We start from the raw sequence: 19062 nt of genomic DNA, 5'->3' as shown, positions 1-19062 counted from the left end.
GGCACAAAGTCTCCAGAATCATCTTGGAAATTTTCCTTCAGAGAAAGAAAGCTCCACAAAAAATAGCGTGATTTGCTTTCATTTTACCAGTCCCTATCCTTCTCTACTTTTACTTGTGCTTAAGGCATTGCTATTTCATATCCTCGAGTGAGTACTTCCAAATAGCACTGTACATACATATTACCCGAAGACAATAATTTGAAAGCATTTATCAAGCACTTAATTGCCAGTCAGTGTGCCAAGGATATACAGACAAAACAAAAAGAGTCCCTGCCTTCAAGGAGCTTGCATTATAATGGGAAAATTTGATAATTAACAGGAACATCTGTTAAAGTGGATGCTTCCCAGGTATTTTATGGTTAATGAAAGTATTAGATTACGAAAGGTATAATGTCTATACTTCATTGGCAACAGAAGGGTTCCCTCAATAAAAAATAATTTTAGGGGCAGCTAGGTGGCACAGTGGATAAAGCACTGGCCTTGGATTCAGGAGGACCTGGGTTCAAATCCAGCCTCAGACACTTGACACTTAAGTAGCTGTGTGACCCTGGGCAAGTCACTTAACCCTCATTGCCCTGCCCCCCCCAAAAAAATTAAAATAAAAATAATTTTAGAAGAAAAGGAAAAGGCAAGCAAATTAGTCATGCCAACCTATTTTCTTCAATAGGGAGGATTTGTGTGTGTATATTTTTCTAATTCACATTTTACCTTAATTGATAATAATTCTACCACTCAAGATCACAGCACTAATTGGAAGATATTATTAAAGACTATCAAAATAAGGCCTTTATTTTGCAGCCTCAAAAGTGAGACTGCGATTTGGCATTACATCAATTCTTTGTGCTTGTGTTAAGTGTGCCATTGGTACCTATTAACTCCTGGCAGTTGAGCATGGCATGCTCCCTTCAACCAAATTACATTAGATTTCTTTCCAATTTGTCAAGTCTTTTTGGTTTTATTCATTCATTAGAAAAGGTTGATGGTAAGTAAATTGGTTTCTGAAATCCACAGCCCTCAAGTTTTTAAAGATAGTACTACTTCTCTACAGGAGACCCTTATATATACTGTACCTTTAAGTACCCAAATCAATTTAATTAAATTTCATTAGAAGCACTAGAGCTGAAACAAACTAATGAAAGCGACTGGCATGTCAGGTGGTATTTATGTATGCATTAAATTGAAAATACTCCCTTTTGGCTCTTAAAAATTAGTTTAAATATTTAACACTAATGGCTTTTGGAATTGTTGATGGGAATGGTTTTAATGAATCTTTTACAAACAGTTTACCTTAAAAATAAATGGAGACTTATTTTATTAGAGCACAAGTAGACTGAGGATTACTTTCAGGAACAAGTTTCAGTTTTCTGCTCCATCACATGCACCTTGCCTCCAAATGTTCTGTCTCCTTTTTCCTGGAAGGACACCACTCTTTTCAGTGAAATGATGGAGACAAACATGTGTTTATCACTGACTCCATTCTTTCTCCACTGATTATTATTACTTTAAGGAGAATCCTTTTGTATGAAATGAATAGACAAGCATCCTGGGTTTTGAGGGATCATGTCTTTGATGAGCAAGCATTTATTGAAAAGTTTTAAGCCTGATTGTTGTTGTTGTTTGTCCTTCATTCTTGAAGAGGACCATGACATCAGGAAGGTAATATCATGACTTGCAATTAAATTGCATTTAAGTGAGGCAGGACTGTGCAAAATAAGCCTAATAACTTTCCCTGAAGGGGACACTTACATGGATCATTTCAAAGCATGGCATGTTTATAAAACTGGTTAATATGAAACAGTCTAATTAGCTAACATAAATAATGGGCTGAGAATAATGCTGGTAGAATTATGGATTGGTTTGAACTCGTAAGAGCCCTCAGGATTTTCTCTTCACTCTTGCTGTCTTGATTCACTTAAAACAAATGAAATGTACTAGGATATATGAACTCTAAAACTGTCAGTTAAAACCAATCACTTTGATCTTTGGTTTCAGTATTAATTTCTGAGTTCTTTATGAGAAAACTGCATTGAGGACAGAATAAGCTAGTGGAGAGAGAAGAGTCGAGTTTAACAAAAAATAACCACCCGACCCTCAATTTACTGTGATGTATCACATAGATATGTTAGCTCCACAGTAAAGAAAGCAACTGGCAAATTCATTCATTCATTGAATTTAGGGATAGATTTCTATTTGTGAACTTAATTACCAATTAATTCCTTTGGCCTAGATCAGGGATATTAACTTTGAGGAATCTATTATTTCATGAGTGTAGCTACTCCCTCCAATAGTGCAGGTCACAACCCCTCCATATTTTTTCATTCTATTAAAACATTTGTTAACTTTAGGTTATGAATATGAAACGTAAGACTTTTGAAATACCAATGGCTTTCATTAAGGGTCTGTGGTCAAGACAGAGATTTCTTTATATAAGATATAGATTTCAAAATAGAATTGTAAACAGAAATACAATTTATGGCTTTCTTAGTTGGGCATCTTGGCTATAGATATTAACTGATAGACAGCAGACAGACAGACAGACAAACAAAGATATATTTCCTTGCCCTGTCTAGTGTTACTGACTGAAACAGTTGCGAAGTAGGGCCACTGGATGCTAATGTTCCCAGTCAACTATTAAATTACAGAGTTCACCCATTAAGAAACAAATACCCACTACTTCCACAAGATAGCACAGCCATGAGTTAGCATAAACCCATCCATTAAGTTTGGCTGAGCAAATGAGTAACTGGAACAGCTCTAATGAGAGATGAAATATGCTGTTATCTCCAGTCACTGTTTGGATTTCTCAAGAATCATTGTCTGGGAAAGGGGACTGTTGTTTGTTGTAAGCTCTTTGAACTCCCTCAACTGAATATAAATAAGAAGGAGCAAAGCAAAGTGAGAGTGGCACAGCTATATGTAGATTGGGTCCGTGAAAGTCATCCTATTCCTTATACATAGTGGGGAATCTATGCATATTGGCTGTTGAAACCTGGACTCCTCAGATGTATTCAAAGGTGTGGTAGAGCCAGCTCAGACCAACTATTGGGAGAGACATGAAATGTTCAATGGGAGCATTTATACCTTTGAACTCAGTAAATGCTACAAAATCAGGCATTGATTTGGTGTTTGTTAATGGAGTTTTGTCTAGACTTAGGAAAGTGATAGAGAAAATGTTAATAGTGCAAATTAAACTTTTCTCGTGTGTTTTCAAAAAACTAGTTGTTTATCATTGGCCAGCACATCCTTTTTTGTTTGTTTGTTTTTTTGTTGTTGTTTTTGCTGAGGCTATTGGGGTTAAGTGACTTGCCCAGGGTCACACAGCTAGTAAGTGTCAAGTGTCTGAGGCCAGATTTGAACTGAATCCAGGGCTGGTGCTAGCACATCCTTTTTTAAAAGGTAGCAGACACATCATAAAGATTGGTTTCTTTTCAGGTGCCATTTAATCTAACTAAAATCTAACACTTGTAGTTAGATTAAATGGCAACTAAAAAGAAAATAAAAATATTTTATTTTTTCTTTATTTTTCTTGTTTGCAGGGCAATAAGGGTTAAGTGACTTGCCCAGGGTCACACAGCTAGTAAGTGTCAAGTGTCTGAGGTCAGATTTGAACTCAGGTCCTCCTGAATCCAGAGCAGGTCCTTTATCCACTGTGCTACCTAGCTGCCCCTCAAAATAGTTTAAATTAAAAACATTCTGGGTTTGAGTTTGAACTCTGGTTCTGCAAATGTTACCTTAAACAAATCACTAAACTTCTCTGGCCCTCAGTTTCAACTGCAAAATGAAGTTTGGCTACATGATCTCTAAAATCTTTTCTGGATCAAAGTCCTATGACTTATAATGCTCTATAATCATCTGTTAAGAACAGAAGATTATTTAAAGGATAACTTTTCAATTCAACATTTATTAAGCACTGTGTACAAAGAATTGTGTGCTAAATTCTAAATATTTCAAAATGAAAATAATATGGATCCTTCCCCCAAAGAGTTTATAATCTAATGGGAAGTAAAGCATGTGCCCAAGTCTTTCTGCTCTAAATCCTATAATCTTATGACTTCCCAAATAGTTATGACACCAGACAAAATGTGCTAAGTACAAAGTAAAGGTCGGAATGAGGTGCTTTGACAAAATTGTGGAAAGTCAGCAGTTTAATTGGAGAATAAGAAAGGCTTCTTGGAGGAGAGGACACCAGAGTTAGGCCTAGATAATAGAGGAACCTGAACAGACAGATGAAGACAAGTCCATTCCAGGCAGAGAGAAGTAAGTCAAGAGAAAAATAAAAATGAGGGGGAGAGGGACGTTTGGATTGCATAAAGGGGAGAAATATGAGAAAAGACTGGAAAGGAGGGTTGAACCTGTTTGGATCCAACCTTGAATATTGGTACAAGAAATTAGAAGAAGCAGGTCGTTCAGTTTGTTTCCCAATTCATGAAAGTCCTCAGTGCTTATGAATCTGTACCTTCATTTCTTTTAATACACATGCACTGGAACTCGAGCACGCACATGCAAAATCATTACCCACAAATGTTTCACATCTATAATCCCAAACTCTGAAATCCCTCTGACTAGCACTGTTCTTATCTCCCTATACCTCACCCTTCTAAAGCTTATACCACCACTTGCCATCACTCTGATTTCCTGGGCCATCACCACTGCACTGGCCTCACTTCAAAATCTTGAATCTACAGTTATCCAGTCCAAGCCTTCCTGTCACCACTCATCCCTCTCCAAACTCTAACCCTACTTTACTCTCTACATCTGCCTTCTCTGCTCCTGTTCATATGCTTCTGAACACTGATAAAATGATATAACTGACTGAATCCTTGACAAATTTATGTTATATGATCCCAGCTGGGTCCTTGCAGCTCTATGCCAGTCTTTTTACTCTTCCCTCATTGTCTCTGTCGCACTTTCAGCAGTGGCAGTTGCAAAATTTCCCTTTTGTCTTCAAGTCCCCTACCCCATCCTTCTCAGGAGATGACCTGAGCTTATATCACTTTAAAAAAAGAGACCACCCATTACACTCATTAATTGTACACTTCTGGGGCAGCTAGGCCTTGGATTCAGGAGGACCTGAGTTCAATTCTGGCCTCAGACACTTAACACTTACTAGCTGTATGACCCTGGGCAAGTCACTTAACCCCAATTCACACACACACACACACACACACACACACACACACACACACAGAATTACACCCTCTCAAACACAAATCCAATTAGAATAAAATAAAAAAAAATTGTATACTTCTATTACCTCAAGACCAACCCACAACTCCTTCCTCCTTTGCTTCAGACTCAGAGGAAGAAGGGACCCTTTTTTTTAACCATTGTTAACATCAGCCTTTCTACTTGTGCCCTTGATGCCTTGCCCTTCTGTCTCCTCTAGGAATTGACTGGTTTGATCATCAGATTGATTTCCCTGCTTATCAACTTTTGATCCACTGGCTCCTTTAGCTCTCTTTACAAGCACACCCAGATCACCCCCATACTTAAAAACCTTCACTTGCCCTCGCCATTGCCAAGCTGTCATCTTATAGCTCTCTTCTGTTTCCACAGCCCAGGCGAGGTCAGTCAAGTCCCGGGGCAACTTTGTCTTCTTTTAGGAAAAACCTCCCATGTTGTGAGTGGAAGGAAAGAAGTTGAGTCAGGGAGATGCTGGTCTATCATATCTCTCAAATCCATTCTCCACATAGCTACCTAATTGAGATTCCTAAAGCACAAATCAGAACTTGTCACTGCCTTACTGGAAAAGCTCCAGTGACACGTTCTCACCGCTAGCATAAAGTACAAATTCCTTTCTTTGACACTGACAGCTCGCCTTGATCAGCTCAAGCCTGTTCCCAGGCTTCCTGCAACTTGACTCTCCTTTTATACACTCTATTGCTGTAGCCATACTTGCCTAGCTGCTCTATCCCACATATAAGCTTCCATTTCCCACATTCATTCCTGTGTATGAGCTGTTTTCTATTCCCACAATGCTCTGTCTCTTGAAATTCCTTAACGCTCTTCAAGGCCAAACGTTTTTCCCATTTAAATGGAATCATAGCATTCGAACTAGATGAGACTAGAAATCATCCAGTTCAAGGGCTCTTAACCTGGGTTCATGAACTTTAAAAAAAATTTTTTTTGAAAACTCTATTTAACTAACTTTCATTTCCTTTATAACCTTATGTATTTTATTTTATATATCTAAAAAGATTATCTTGAGAAAGAATCCACCAGACTGCCAAAGTGGCCTGTAACACATGTGCAAAAAAAAAAAGTTTAAGTATGCTGTTCTAAACTCATTTTGGCAATGAGAAAACGGATGCACAGAGAAGGAAAGCAAGGTGTCCAAACATACTTTTTCCACTGTATCACTTCTGCTTTTCCTACTAAGGATGATCTCTGGTTGCTTGTTTTTTTGTTTGTTTTTTGGGTTTTTTGTGGGGCAATGAGAGTTAAGTGACTTGCTCAGGATCACACAGCTAGTAAGTGTCAAGGGTCTGAAGCCAAAATTGAACTCAGGTCCTACTGAATCCAGGGCCGGTGCTTTATCCACTGCAACACCTAGCTGCCCCCTTGTTTTTGTTCTTTAAGAGCTTATACGCGCAAGCCATGATTCAGTCAGATATCACCCCCACCCCCCAAGAAGCTATGTGGGCACTGGTAAGTATGAATCAGCAAGTTTCCTCTGTACCAGTAAAACTCTTTCCCCCCATGGTCCCCACTCTTCAGTATCTTCCCATACAGGCATCTATATCAATCCAGCAGATCCTGAGTTTCCAGGTTACTCTAGGTACTGGCACTGGAGCATCTGGGTACTTCACAGACTTCACTCCCAGAAAGTAGAAATTATAATGTGAATATACTTGTACCCACTGGAAACTCCCAGTGAATTCTGGTCAGGTCCTGTAATTCTTTTTGCACCCTAATTATGAAATATCAAGAATCGTTCCTACTGAAAATCTCTCTATCCAGTGGTCCTCAGGATATTTATCTTGGGCTTTGATTATCCCAGGATTCCATGGAACATACAGAGCCTGAGCTTCCCATTCTCTGGTGTGCAATACTTTTTCCAGTAGCTCAGCATCGTAGCCAATCTCCAAATCTGGACCAGTGTCTACTCAGGTCTCCCCAAAAAACCTAGGGGCTTCTAGGATGTATTCAATGCATCTTTTTTTCAGAAATGATCAGAGTACTTGATAGCTGAAACTCACTAGAGAAATACAGTTTTCTTGAGGATATTGGGAGAGATTTTTAATAGGGAACTCTCAAATACATCAACCATCAAGGGAAATCCCTAGCCCTATCTAAACATAAAAATACATCAAAATTAATTCTATATGATGAAATCAGAATCTTTAACAATAACCCTAAAATATGAAACATAAAATTATTTCTGGAAGGAAGATGGCAATGGACTACCACCGTTCATTGACCCAGTGGATCCTACTTTAATATTAGGCCATGTCTTTACAAAGAAAGAAAGAATAATGTTCACACAACTCCCTGCCAACCAGAGTAATCTTGGAGAAGAAAAATAATGCTCTGGTCTCCAGGAGAGGCAAGACAGAAAGAACCCTTCAGTCTTTTCTCTTCCAAGTAAAGCAAAAAGGGAAAAACAAATAAAAGAGCCAAGAACTTCTGCTTCTCTATCCATTATCAATAAGCACTTGTTAGGCACCCACTATGTGTTTGGCACTGTGCTAAACATTGGGAATTCCAAAAAGAGTCAAAAAATAGTTCCTGCCCTCAAGAAGCTTGTAAGATGAGGTGTAAAAGAGAGAGCACAGACAAGAAGCACCTTGGGAGATCAAGAAGACAGCGACAGAAAAGAGCTGAGAAGCCATACAGAAAAAAAGAAAGTTGGACTTCCCAAGGAAAGGTTCAACTGGTCAAGATGAAGGGATTTCAAAAGGCTTGTGTTAAAGCCTTGTCTTATCATTTTCATTCTAGTCAGAGTAAGGGCTACAACTCCCAGTTCTTCTCAGCTCTTCCCCTTAAGAACTGAATGTATTTCTGCATTTAAGTGTTAGCGACCACAACAGAAGGTCAACATCTCTTTTAAGGGGACAAGTCACTTTTGAATCAAGGGGATCTGGCCCTTTTAACAAACAGAAGGTTTCTTCCTCATTAGAGTCACATGACCACATTCTGGAAATCCTGTTGTGGTTTGTCCTTAGTGCCTGAAGAGGGCAAAATGACATCCCAATGTTGGGGTCAATGTACAATGTGTCCAGCTGTGGCAGATCATACCAATATAATTGTAGTGCCACAAGTCAGGCACAAATAGTCCATATGACCATCTGGAATTCAGAGGTCTCTAAAGTTGCACACCTCACATTTCTTTTGAGCTACTGCATTTCTGCTTTGCTTATAGAGCACAGCACTTTGTTTGATCCTGTGCCAGTGCCTCCCATGTCTCAAAATCAATACCAAAGTTCTTCAGAGAGTGTCTTTGTATCACTTCTTCTGACTACCATGAGAGAGCCTGCCTTGTGTGAGTTCTCCAGAAAATAGCCCTTTAGGCAAACATACGTTTGTCATTCAGACAACATGGCCAACCCATCAGAGTTGCACTTTCTGCAGTAGACTTTGAAGGCCTAGGAATTCAGTTCAAGAAAAGACCTCAGTGTCTGCTACCTTATCCTTCTAGGTGATCTTCAGAATCTTCCTGAGACAATTCAAATAGAAGCAGTTCGATTTTCTGGCATAGCACTGGTAGACTGTCCAGATTTCACAGGCATGCAACAATGAGATCAGTACAATGGCTCTGTAGACCTTCAGTTTGATAGGTAGCCCAATACCTCTTCCCTCTCACACATTCTTTTGGAGTCTCCCAAATCCTGAGCTAGCTCTGGCAATGCCTGTGTCAACCTCATTATCTATGTGTACATTTGTAGAAAGTATGCTCCCTACCTTGGCACTTACCCTTAGTGAACCACACACCTTCCTGAGACTTAATGCCAACTTATGGGAAGGCAAATTATTCTGTCCCCCCAACCCTCATTCCAAATAGCTAACAGGTGTAAATTGATAACTTATACTATTGCTAAGGATGGCTGAGCAAGCAGGTACCTAACAAAACTTATTACACAGAAATTCAGAAAATCAAACTGTAGTAGAAAAATGCTAAGAGAGTAAGTCAGAAGGAAATCAGATTATTTCTGGTGGCAATTTGGAGTTCAATTGCTTTGAACTCCTATTCTTTCTGGATTTCCATCTCTATATGCCTGGAACAACTTAACAGCCTTCAGTTTTAAGTTTAATATGTTAAAAATAAAAAACCAATTTGAGGAACTGATATCATATCACATTTTTGACAGCTTGACTGGGTCTTGAGCTGAAGGGCACAACTTCTAGGTCATTCTCCTGCTGGAGGTGAATGATAGGACTGAAATAAGACTTTCTTATTATCAATATTAAGGATTAACTGCCTTTCCCTGGTTACTCCTGCTTTCCTTTATTGGCTGGGTATTTTCTTCACTGAGTTTTCTTATCTAACCTCTACAAACCCTAGGGATAGATTAGATGTTGTGAAGGGGAACTATAGATATCCAGTGAAAATAATAAGGCACTAAGCAAAAATCATGGCCTGTGGTGATTTAAAAATTTGTCAGAAGAATAAAAAACATCAAATATACAAATAACTAATACAAATATTTCCTGTTATATTGAAAGTTGTAAACAAATTCTCTGCTTTTCTACATCATATGTATTTCAGTTTACCAATATGTAAAAAGAAACAAGATTTCTCCCCATCCCCCTTGCCATGGGATCATAGGCCAATCATTTCTAAACAGAAGGCCATGGAAGTTGAACATGCTGAACAAATAATTTATGATTAGCATAAGACAGAGACTTTTCTCTTTCAGTAAAATATATATGTGTGTACATATTATATGTGATATGTACCTACATGTATATACATTCTGTGTGTGTCTACTGGAGTCATTCTGTATTTGTATCCTCCAACTTTATCAATCTTAGAATACTATAGAATGTTAACCACTTTATTTGTGATGGATATTGATTTGTTGCATAAAAAAATACACGTAATTGTAGAACATTATCATATATTAATAATAATAGAAATTAGGAGTCTTCCTTATGAGAGAGTTTCTCAAGGAGCATATTGGGTGCCCCCAATGTATTTTCTGGTATTTATTTACAATGAAACGACAACCAAATTGATAAACATACATGATTTAATTTGAAGTTCTATCAGGGAAACAGAATCTTCATTTTTAGGTAAAGAATGTCATCATGTAGGCTCCTTAAGAGTAGGGATTATTTCATTTTTTTCTATTTACATTACTGGCACCCAGCACAGTGATTAACACAGACTAGGTAGTTAACAGATACTTGTTGCTTGATCAATCAAGTCAATCTCATTCCTTTGAAATATTCAACAACAGAAAAGTATAGCCTTTTTTTAAAAAAATAATTCTATCTAGAATCAGAGGTATTAGGGCTTTCCAAATTCTATTTTCTAGATAGAGCTTGCTTAGATTTTAAAAAATCATATAAACCTAAAATATTCTTTCCTCCATCTCACAGATTCTACCCTTTGAACCTGTAGAGTTTCCATCCCCACTTCTACTCCCATTTTCCTTGAGTTTATATATAGAAAAATCTATATGAGGTAGAGAAATTATCTCTTTTACTGGTACACAGAATAGTTTGGGTTGAAAAGTACTTAACTTTGTTTTCATTATCTCTAGGTTTCAGAAACTTTGACATTGCATTCTTACATTTTTGATTTTCTGATTATAACCAAAGTCTGAGATTTTGAAATATAGTGATACTAAAATTTGAATTTTTCAAAGTAACATTTTTAACTTACATGGCTCCAGGTAATAGAAGATTTTTCAGAAATGTCTAGGTTAATCAACAAGATTCCATCTCAAATGCAACATGCAAATTTTTATATGCAAGCAGGTATGAAAGCAAATGGGAACAGAACTGGTGAAAAAAAATTTAGGAATAGTTTTCAGGAGAAAGCATGGGATAGAGAAAATGTGCTGCATTTAGAATCAGAGAACCTGGCTTCAAAACCAGATTATTCTGTTGCTCTACTACCTGGACGACCTTGGGCAAGTTCTTTAAACTTCCTAGGTCTTAGTTCCCTCATCTGCGGAAAGAGAGCTAGATGCACAAGATGACCTCTAAGGACCCCCTCAGCTCTAAATCTATGGTCCCATAACTGTTATCCACACATAGACTTGTAGGATAGGAACTACTGCTAGAGCAACCCTATTTCTAATTAAACTTTACCATTGTAGGGACCAATTTTTAATTGGGGAGTGTTATCTAGGCAGCTCACTGCAATATTGGGGCAAGGAAGGAGACCGGCAGCCTCCCTCAAAACAGAGCAGAATTTATTTAACAAGAATAAACTTAAGAAAACACAAACAGGATCAGTAGGATTAAGGGAAAGGAAATAAAATGGGGAAAGGGAAATTATACAACCTGAACAACACCACTGCCCAGGAATCAGCTGAGAACACACAGCAGTGTCCTGTCGCCTTCCAGCTTCCAGCTAGAATGGCAAAAAAAACCTCCCTTCTTCCCAGCAGACCCCAGGTTGATCACATACAGCCCCCAGCCAATTGGCTGGCCACTCTGACAGTCATATGACTGCCCTCACTGGGCTTCCAATTATTATAATTTTGCCAGGCCCATGTAGGTGTCAGAGAGTGATGATGATGTGAGGTGCCAGTGCCATGGCAAGGGCTATAACCAGTGGGTGTTGTCCATGACTCCCATGGAGTATATGTCCCCTATTGGTAAACAAAGGACAGTTTTATAACTTATCTTTCATAATTCCAAATTGACATACAGAATGGTTGGAACCATTTCAGAGCTCCACCAATGGTGAATTAGCGTGCCTGTCTTTCTCAACACTAACCATTTCTTTACTCTAATAGTTAGAAGCAGATGCCCTCTAAATATATGACCATGTCACCACCATAGCACTAAAAAGTTAAAGCAGAATGCCATGTATAACTTATAATTGAATGTAGATTAATGTAGAAGAGAGCATAGCTGGCAATGTCCTGAGGGAACAGTATTTTGCTGTCAAATAACTCCCTCACATTCCTCCTAAGTCTGTGATGAATATTCACATCTACTTAGTTCCTACATCTGTGCAGGGCAGGTAGTAATTGATCTTCACCAGCAGAGTTCTTCAGCAAAGGGAAGGTTGAAGCTAAGTTGTTTTTGCTTTTAAAAAAATTAAAAGATTCTATATCTGACCTAAATTATCAATAATGTCTTTATGATCTGGCCTTGAGAGCACTGAGCTGATGGACAGTATTTCTTAGTTCATAATCATTTTGGGGGGCAGCTGACATCTGACACATATTCAATAACTTCAGTGGCCTTAGATAGCTATGAAGATGGGGTAGTAGTATTATATGGGGCAGTTTCTCAGAGTTAGCCTAAAATGATGCATATTCAGTAACCCTGGAAGGTGATTGTTATCATACAGTAGAAAGCCTTCCTTGAACACGTTTCTAATAATTGTCCTGACAATCACATCAAAAGAAGCTATCATTTTCTCATCCTAGGTTGGGGAGGAATACAGGGCCAGGTAGGTGTATCATCTAATCAGGTTTCTCTCAAAAGTTACAAAGGGGAAAAAAACTTTAACTTTTAAAAAGCCATCTAAAAACATTACAAGTGATCTGACATCCTTCAAAGAAATATATCAACTTAATGTCCCAGCATAAAGGACTATGATAAACTGTACTTAATGCAAGTATTTTTTCTGCTTAGGAAAGGAAAGTTCTCCAAATAGAGCTTGTGTTTGCAGTTTCAGTGGAAAATAGTCAAATGAATACAATCCTATGTACATAGTAGCTATATCATTTAGTCTTAAGTCTACAAGTAAATTTTCTTATGTGAGCAGTACCTTAAATTGTTAGGAGTGTCACAGCATCCATATAAGACACTGATCAAGAAAAAGGCTACCCAGAATAAGTAAAAATGATAATAATTGGTATTTACCTAGTGCTTTAAAGTTTGAAAGATGTTTTTACATATATGACATCCACAAATGTGAAATGAGAAGTAAAATACAGTTCCTAGGCTAAATTAATAAACTTGCCTTCCAGACTCAAGCCAAATAAAGATATGGCCATGAAGATATCAACTGGTATTTTTCTAGTGATACTGAGAATAAATCAGTTTTTCAATTGATGGAGATTTTAATGGAGAGAGGCAGATTGAGAAAATCAAGGTGGGAGACAGAGAAGCAGACAAAAGCAAGGGAGATGAATGAAGAAGACATACTACCAGGAGTTGTGTTGACTGCCAGATTAATAGGTTAATCCTTAGAACCAGACACTGTAATTGCTCAGAAGACTGAGCAGAAGCCAGTCAGGAAACTAGGGAAATCTCAAGGCAGAAACATGAGAAAGGGAAGTGATGGCCACTTCATGTGTCAAAGCTTTTATTTTTATAACATCCCTGAAGGGGGAAAGGTAAATCCAGGAGTCATCTGAATTCATAAGCACTGTGCATCTGACCATAGCATGTTTGAAAATCAAGCTCTTATTCAAACTCTTAAGCCAAAATCCAACATTAAAAGACAATATTCCTCATAGGGTTTTCTGTCTATAGCAGAAGAAAAGGTTCATTTCCCTCTCTCCCTCTCTTCTCATATTAAAAAGGGAAACCAGTGTATCATCCAGCAAGTTTAGTAATGTCTTATAAAGTGATGGGTTTTTTCTTTTTTGTAAATTCAGAATGGCATATGGTGAGGAATCATGGAAACTGCCTCCTGACTTAACAGGAACTCAATGAGCATTCTGCTTTTTCCCCCAGGATGGATGGTCACAGTATCACTTTGTAGCCTCATCTTCAACAATAGAAAGAGATAGGCAAAGACCTTATTCTTCATCACGAACACCCTCCATTTCTCCTGTGCGCATGTCTCCTAACAATCGCTCAGGTAAGAAGGTGATAATAATAAGCAAAATGTATTCTTCTAACAACACCATGTCTGGGGGAGGAGGGCATTCAAGGTCTATGGATTTGTATGTGTGTGTGTATATACACACCTATACACAAGTGTATGTGTGTATATGTGTGTGTGTGTGTGTTTGTAGATATAGACATCCTTTTTTTTTTTTTTTTTTTTTGCGGGGCAATGGGGATTAAGTGACTTGCCCAGAGTCACACAGCTAGTAAGTATCAAGTGTCTGAGGCCGGATTTGAACTCAGGTACTCCTGAATCCAGGGCTGGTGCTTTATCCACTGTGCCACCTATAGACATCCTTTTTAATGACACTTTTATGGAAAATGTAAACATTTTGCCATAAATCACTAACATTATTTTACGTGGGCTAACCCATCAGGATTAACCAGAGTCCAATAATGGAAAAGAAAAGGACAAAGTTCTATTGTCATGCAACAACTATTTCTTTGAAAAACTTCCAGACTCAGAGTCCTTTAAGTATCACTTCAGTGGCAGTCATAAAAATAGTTCAGAACAAATAAAAGTCTTTTGGACAGCAATGGAAAGCCTTATAACTCCAGGAACTTCTTCAGGAATTTTACTGCTGGTCTGCATCTTAGTAGCATTTATTTATACTGTACATTCAAACCTACAGTTGGAACATGAATACACTGTTTTTTTATTGACTAAGGACAGCTAAGTGATTCAGTCAAGTTTTCCATATAGTTAATCAACTTGTAATACTTCACCTTTGAGTTTGCTTTAGTCATTTCCTTGAAGATATACTTTATTTCATAGGATAATGGATCTTGAGCTAGAAGGGACCCCAAACACCATCTAGGCCCCATTTTGCAGATGAAGAAACTGAGGCCAGGGGTTGTTAAATAACTTACACAAAGTAACACTGATAGGAAGCATCAGCAGTAGGGATTTAGACCCAAGTTCCACAGCTACAGATCCTGCACCTATTTCTGCTCTCTTTCTAAACCACATTAAGACATGCACCAGCATGACTTATCTAAAACAGGCATAAGCTTCCCAGAACATACTACAGTCATGCAGGAGGCATGTTTTTCATTGTTAGATAATAGAAACGTCATCTTCCCACTTTTATAAGTGTCTATTATAGAAAGATATATTTAGAATGAAAGAATTCTCTTTGGGCTTCCTCTTCCTTCCTCTACCAAAGAGTTCCTGTTTTTCAAAACTGGGTTAGAGGGTAGCTAGCATGGTAGATAAAGTTCCTGGCATCAAAAATGACCTAGCCAGCCTTGAAAGAGTTTCTCATAAAACTTTATACAAGAATTTACCGTGTGAATAGTTACCTAATACTTGTCTGAATGATGAAGAAACTCAGAAAAAAATATTGGAGAAAACTGACAGGAATAAATTACACCCTCCAAGCCAAATGAAAGAAGAGACATTTCAGTGTAATATTGTTTAAAAAAAATTTGAAAACCCTGGACTGACAGAGACTAGAGACAGAGAATCTGAACTGCCATCAGCTTATATGTCTGACCTTGGGTCAATCACTGAGCTTCCCGGCAATCCTCCACTTGTATGTAATAAGGATGATCATATGAAGAGACTATAGTAAAAAGGTCTCTTGGAAATATTTCCAAGCCTGGATTTGCTTTATTGAAAACCCAAAAACCGAGTCTCTTATTTCTAAATCATAATGGAGAGTGGGCCAGCACAAGATCAGTTTTTAGGAGTCACACCTATTTAATTCTTCCAAAGAGAGGGAGCATATTTCTTCATACTAGACTATCACCAAGTCAATACAGAAAAAATTTTAAAGCACCTACTACATATGAGATACTGGCCTAAAGAAATACCCAGAATGGAAAGATACAGACCCTATTCTTAAAGAACTTTAGATCTAAAGGTGGGCAGAAGGAGAAGACATGTACACAAGGAACCATGATATGAGGAAGACTATGACAAGGAAGGGGTACTGGCAAAGGACTGTGAGAAATTTCAGGAGGGAGAAATCATTTTGGAGACAGCTTCCTGGAGTCAGGAAGACTCATCTTCCTGAATTCAAATCCTCAGACACTTACCAGCTGTGTGACCCTGGCCAAGTCACTTAACCTCAGTTTCTCATCTATAAAATTATCTCTAGAAGGAAATGGCAAATCACTACAGTATCTTTACCAAGAAAACCCCAAATAGGGTCACAGAGAGTCGGACTTAATTGAAAATGACTGAACAACAAAACAACAGAGTACATTGCTTTGGGGGGTGATGAATTTTCCATCACTGAAGGTCTTCGAGCAGAGAGCCTAGATGACCCCTTCTTTGGAACATTGTAGAGGAAATTTGTTCTCAAAGAAGACCATGACATTGGGAGGTGATGTCATAATTTGCAGTGAATTGGATTTTAGTGAGGGGGACTTGTTCAAGGTCACCAACCCCATTCTGTCCTCCCAGAGCCATCTGGGTCTAGTGGCATAATATATCTCAGGATGACTGGAGATGACCCTGGATGTTTAAGGCAGGGTCACAAAGCTAGTAAGTGTCTGAGGTGAAATTTTGAACTCAAGTCCTCCCAACTTCAGGGCCCATGCTCTATCCACTGTGCCACCTAGCTATCCCTATGAACATAAAGCATAGACTACATCAGTGGCATCAAACTCAAATAGATACAAGAGCCGCTAATCTATACCCAAGGGTCCCTTTGGACCCTGTATTAGCTTAGTTTTTTAAAATTTGTTTTTAAAAATATTTCCCAGTTACTTTCTTTTTTTGTGTGTGAGGCAATTGGGGTTAGGTGACTTGCCTAGAGTCACACAGCTAGAAAGTGTTAAGTGTCTGAGGCCGGATTTGAACTCAGGTCTTCCTGACTTCAAGGCCAGTGCTTCCTGACTTCAAGGCCACTGTGCCACCTAGCTGCCCCTCCCAGTTACTTTTTAATCTACTTCTATTGCACTGAGAAGCATTTGGGTCTGTATGTTTGATGCTTCTGGACTAGAAAATGTCTGAGATTACTTCCCAGTCTGTGCTGCTGTGAGCCAGAGCTGCCCCTTTGAGGCACAGAGCTGGTCAGGACAGATTGTGTCTGCAGTGTGGCGGCTCTAGTGTAATTTCAGTTATTTACACTAGTGCCTCGGATCATTCCTCTATTCTTCCCATAACATACCACAACTTGAGAAAGAATAATAGTTTTAGATTAGTTGACTGTTGCCCTATTTTTGTTCTTTTTTTCCTCTTTACTTGCTAAGAACTACAGTGAGCACAGCAATAATTCACAATGATGGTACAAAGATGAAATGAAAGGATAGATTAAAAAGTACTTTATGGGAAATGCAATTTTACATAAATGCTAGGTATTATTAACATCATAGTCATCCAGATATTTTGTTTTCTGTGTGTTTCCCAAGAATGCCACATAGTAGACACTTAATAAAAATCTGTTGACTCGCTTTGGCTTTTACTGAGTACAGTACAAAGGTTATTAAAGTGTCGGGTCATTATTGTCATTCAGTTTGAAATTCCAAGGAATAATTACAAAAACGTAATGGTTTAATAAACAGTGACATCTATGAAATATTAAACTCTAATATTTTGGAGGTAGGGCAAAAAAGATCTCTAAAATATAGTCCTTTAATGACTAGTGGCAGCATCTAAAAATATCTTCCCTTTTGAATAAAAGCAAAGGACCTTGGTAGGAGTGAAAAGACAAGGAAGAAGAAAGAAGAAAAAGGGGAAAGAGGGATGTGGAAGTTAAAAGCAGCTACAGCAGCCTCCCAGAGCTTGGTAGCAATGACAGGGAATAACAGACATTCAGATAAGAGAGGAAAACCAGGGACCACAACCAAACAGAAATCAAATGCAAAACAGTTCTGCTGTTGGTTTGTATATTTATCCTGTAGACAAGCTGGAGCCATTGAAGATTTTGGAGCAAGGAAGTTATAAGACCAAAACCATGCTAAATTTGATACAGTTAATTAGGTAATCAATCATGAGGAATTCTATTAAACATCAACTATGTACTAGGAACTAGGCTGGGCCTTGGGGATATACATACAAAGGTGAGACAGTCCCTGGCCTCATGATACTGGGTGATACACCATGTTCTCAGATAAGTAAATCTAAAATTTATACACAATTTTAAAAAATATTTCTATGGGGATGGAGAACTAATGACTGGAAGAGAATATTGCAGGCAAAGTCACATGTGGATATAGAATGTTATATATGGGAAACAGTGAGTAGGACAGTTTAGCTGATGTACACATGCAGTTATGTGTAATCAGTCTGGAAATATAGATGGGATCAAGGTTATGAAATGGTGGTTTGTATTTTGTCCTAGTAGGGAGCCAATGAGGTTTCTTGAACAGGTGAGTAACATGGTCGGATGCGTGCTTAGGGTGTATCAGTTTGACATTTGTGTGGAGAATGAATTGGGCAGGGGAAGGGGAGAGCTGGATGAAGGAAACTGACTAGGAGACTATGGAAAAAACCTAGGCAAGAAGTGATGGTGGCCTGAACGACAGCAATTATTGATGATTGTCACTTATAGAAACATAAATCAATATGCTATAATTCTCTATAATACACTGCCATCGCTTTGTGTCTTACTGGACAAATTATATCTCCTCCCACACATCTGTACAACAGCAGCCCTGATGGTTTTAGCTATTCAGTAACTATCACACTAGAAGCACACAGCCACTCTAACTTTAATTTCTTTTCTCCCTTGCTTAGAAATTCATCTCACCCTCCCTCTTATCCACTTTTCATGGAATTCTAGATTGGTAGAATTTAACAATTTGGAAGCGACTTTATAGTCAAGGCTTCTGAAGACAGAAAATTTGAGTGACTTGCCCGAGGTCATAAGGGTATATGAGAGTTTGCTGAAGGTTTTTGTATAACAGACTGAAGCATGAATGAATGTCACAGGAAAAAGAATTATATTTGAGACTATACCGAGATGGAGAACCATCCTCAGCAAGCATTTATTAATCATTTACAATGTGTCAGGCTCTGTGCTAGGCGCTAGGAATTAAACAAATAGTCCCTGCCCTCAAGAAACTTACATTCTGTTAAGAGAAACAATATACGCATATACCAATATATGCAAATTAAATACAAGAATTTTTTTAGCAGGAGAA

The 19062-nt window shown here is 38.2% G+C and overlaps 1 protein-coding gene across 7 annotated transcripts in view; it reads left to right on the top strand.

The window, feature by feature from the left end:
- The window catches only part of CTNND2 (catenin delta 2), a 1127657-nt gene that overhangs the window by 1088437 nt on the left and 20158 nt on the right, over positions 1–19062 (top strand). For all 7 annotated transcript variants that reach the window (XM_043973915.1, XM_043973925.1, XM_043973939.1 and 4 more), the window contains one exon: positions 13813–13939. In XM_043973915.1, the coding sequence (XP_043829850.1) occupies positions 13813–13939 (127 nt within the window). The remainder of the gene's footprint in view (positions 1–13812; positions 13940–19062) is intronic.

This window comes from Dromiciops gliroides, chromosome 1 (genome assembly GCF_019393635.1).
Source record: "Dromiciops gliroides isolate mDroGli1 chromosome 1, mDroGli1.pri, whole genome shotgun sequence".
Taxonomy (NCBI): Eukaryota; Metazoa; Chordata; class Mammalia; order Microbiotheria; family Microbiotheriidae; genus Dromiciops; species Dromiciops gliroides.
This window is presented reverse-complemented; position numbering and strand designations above follow the sequence as displayed.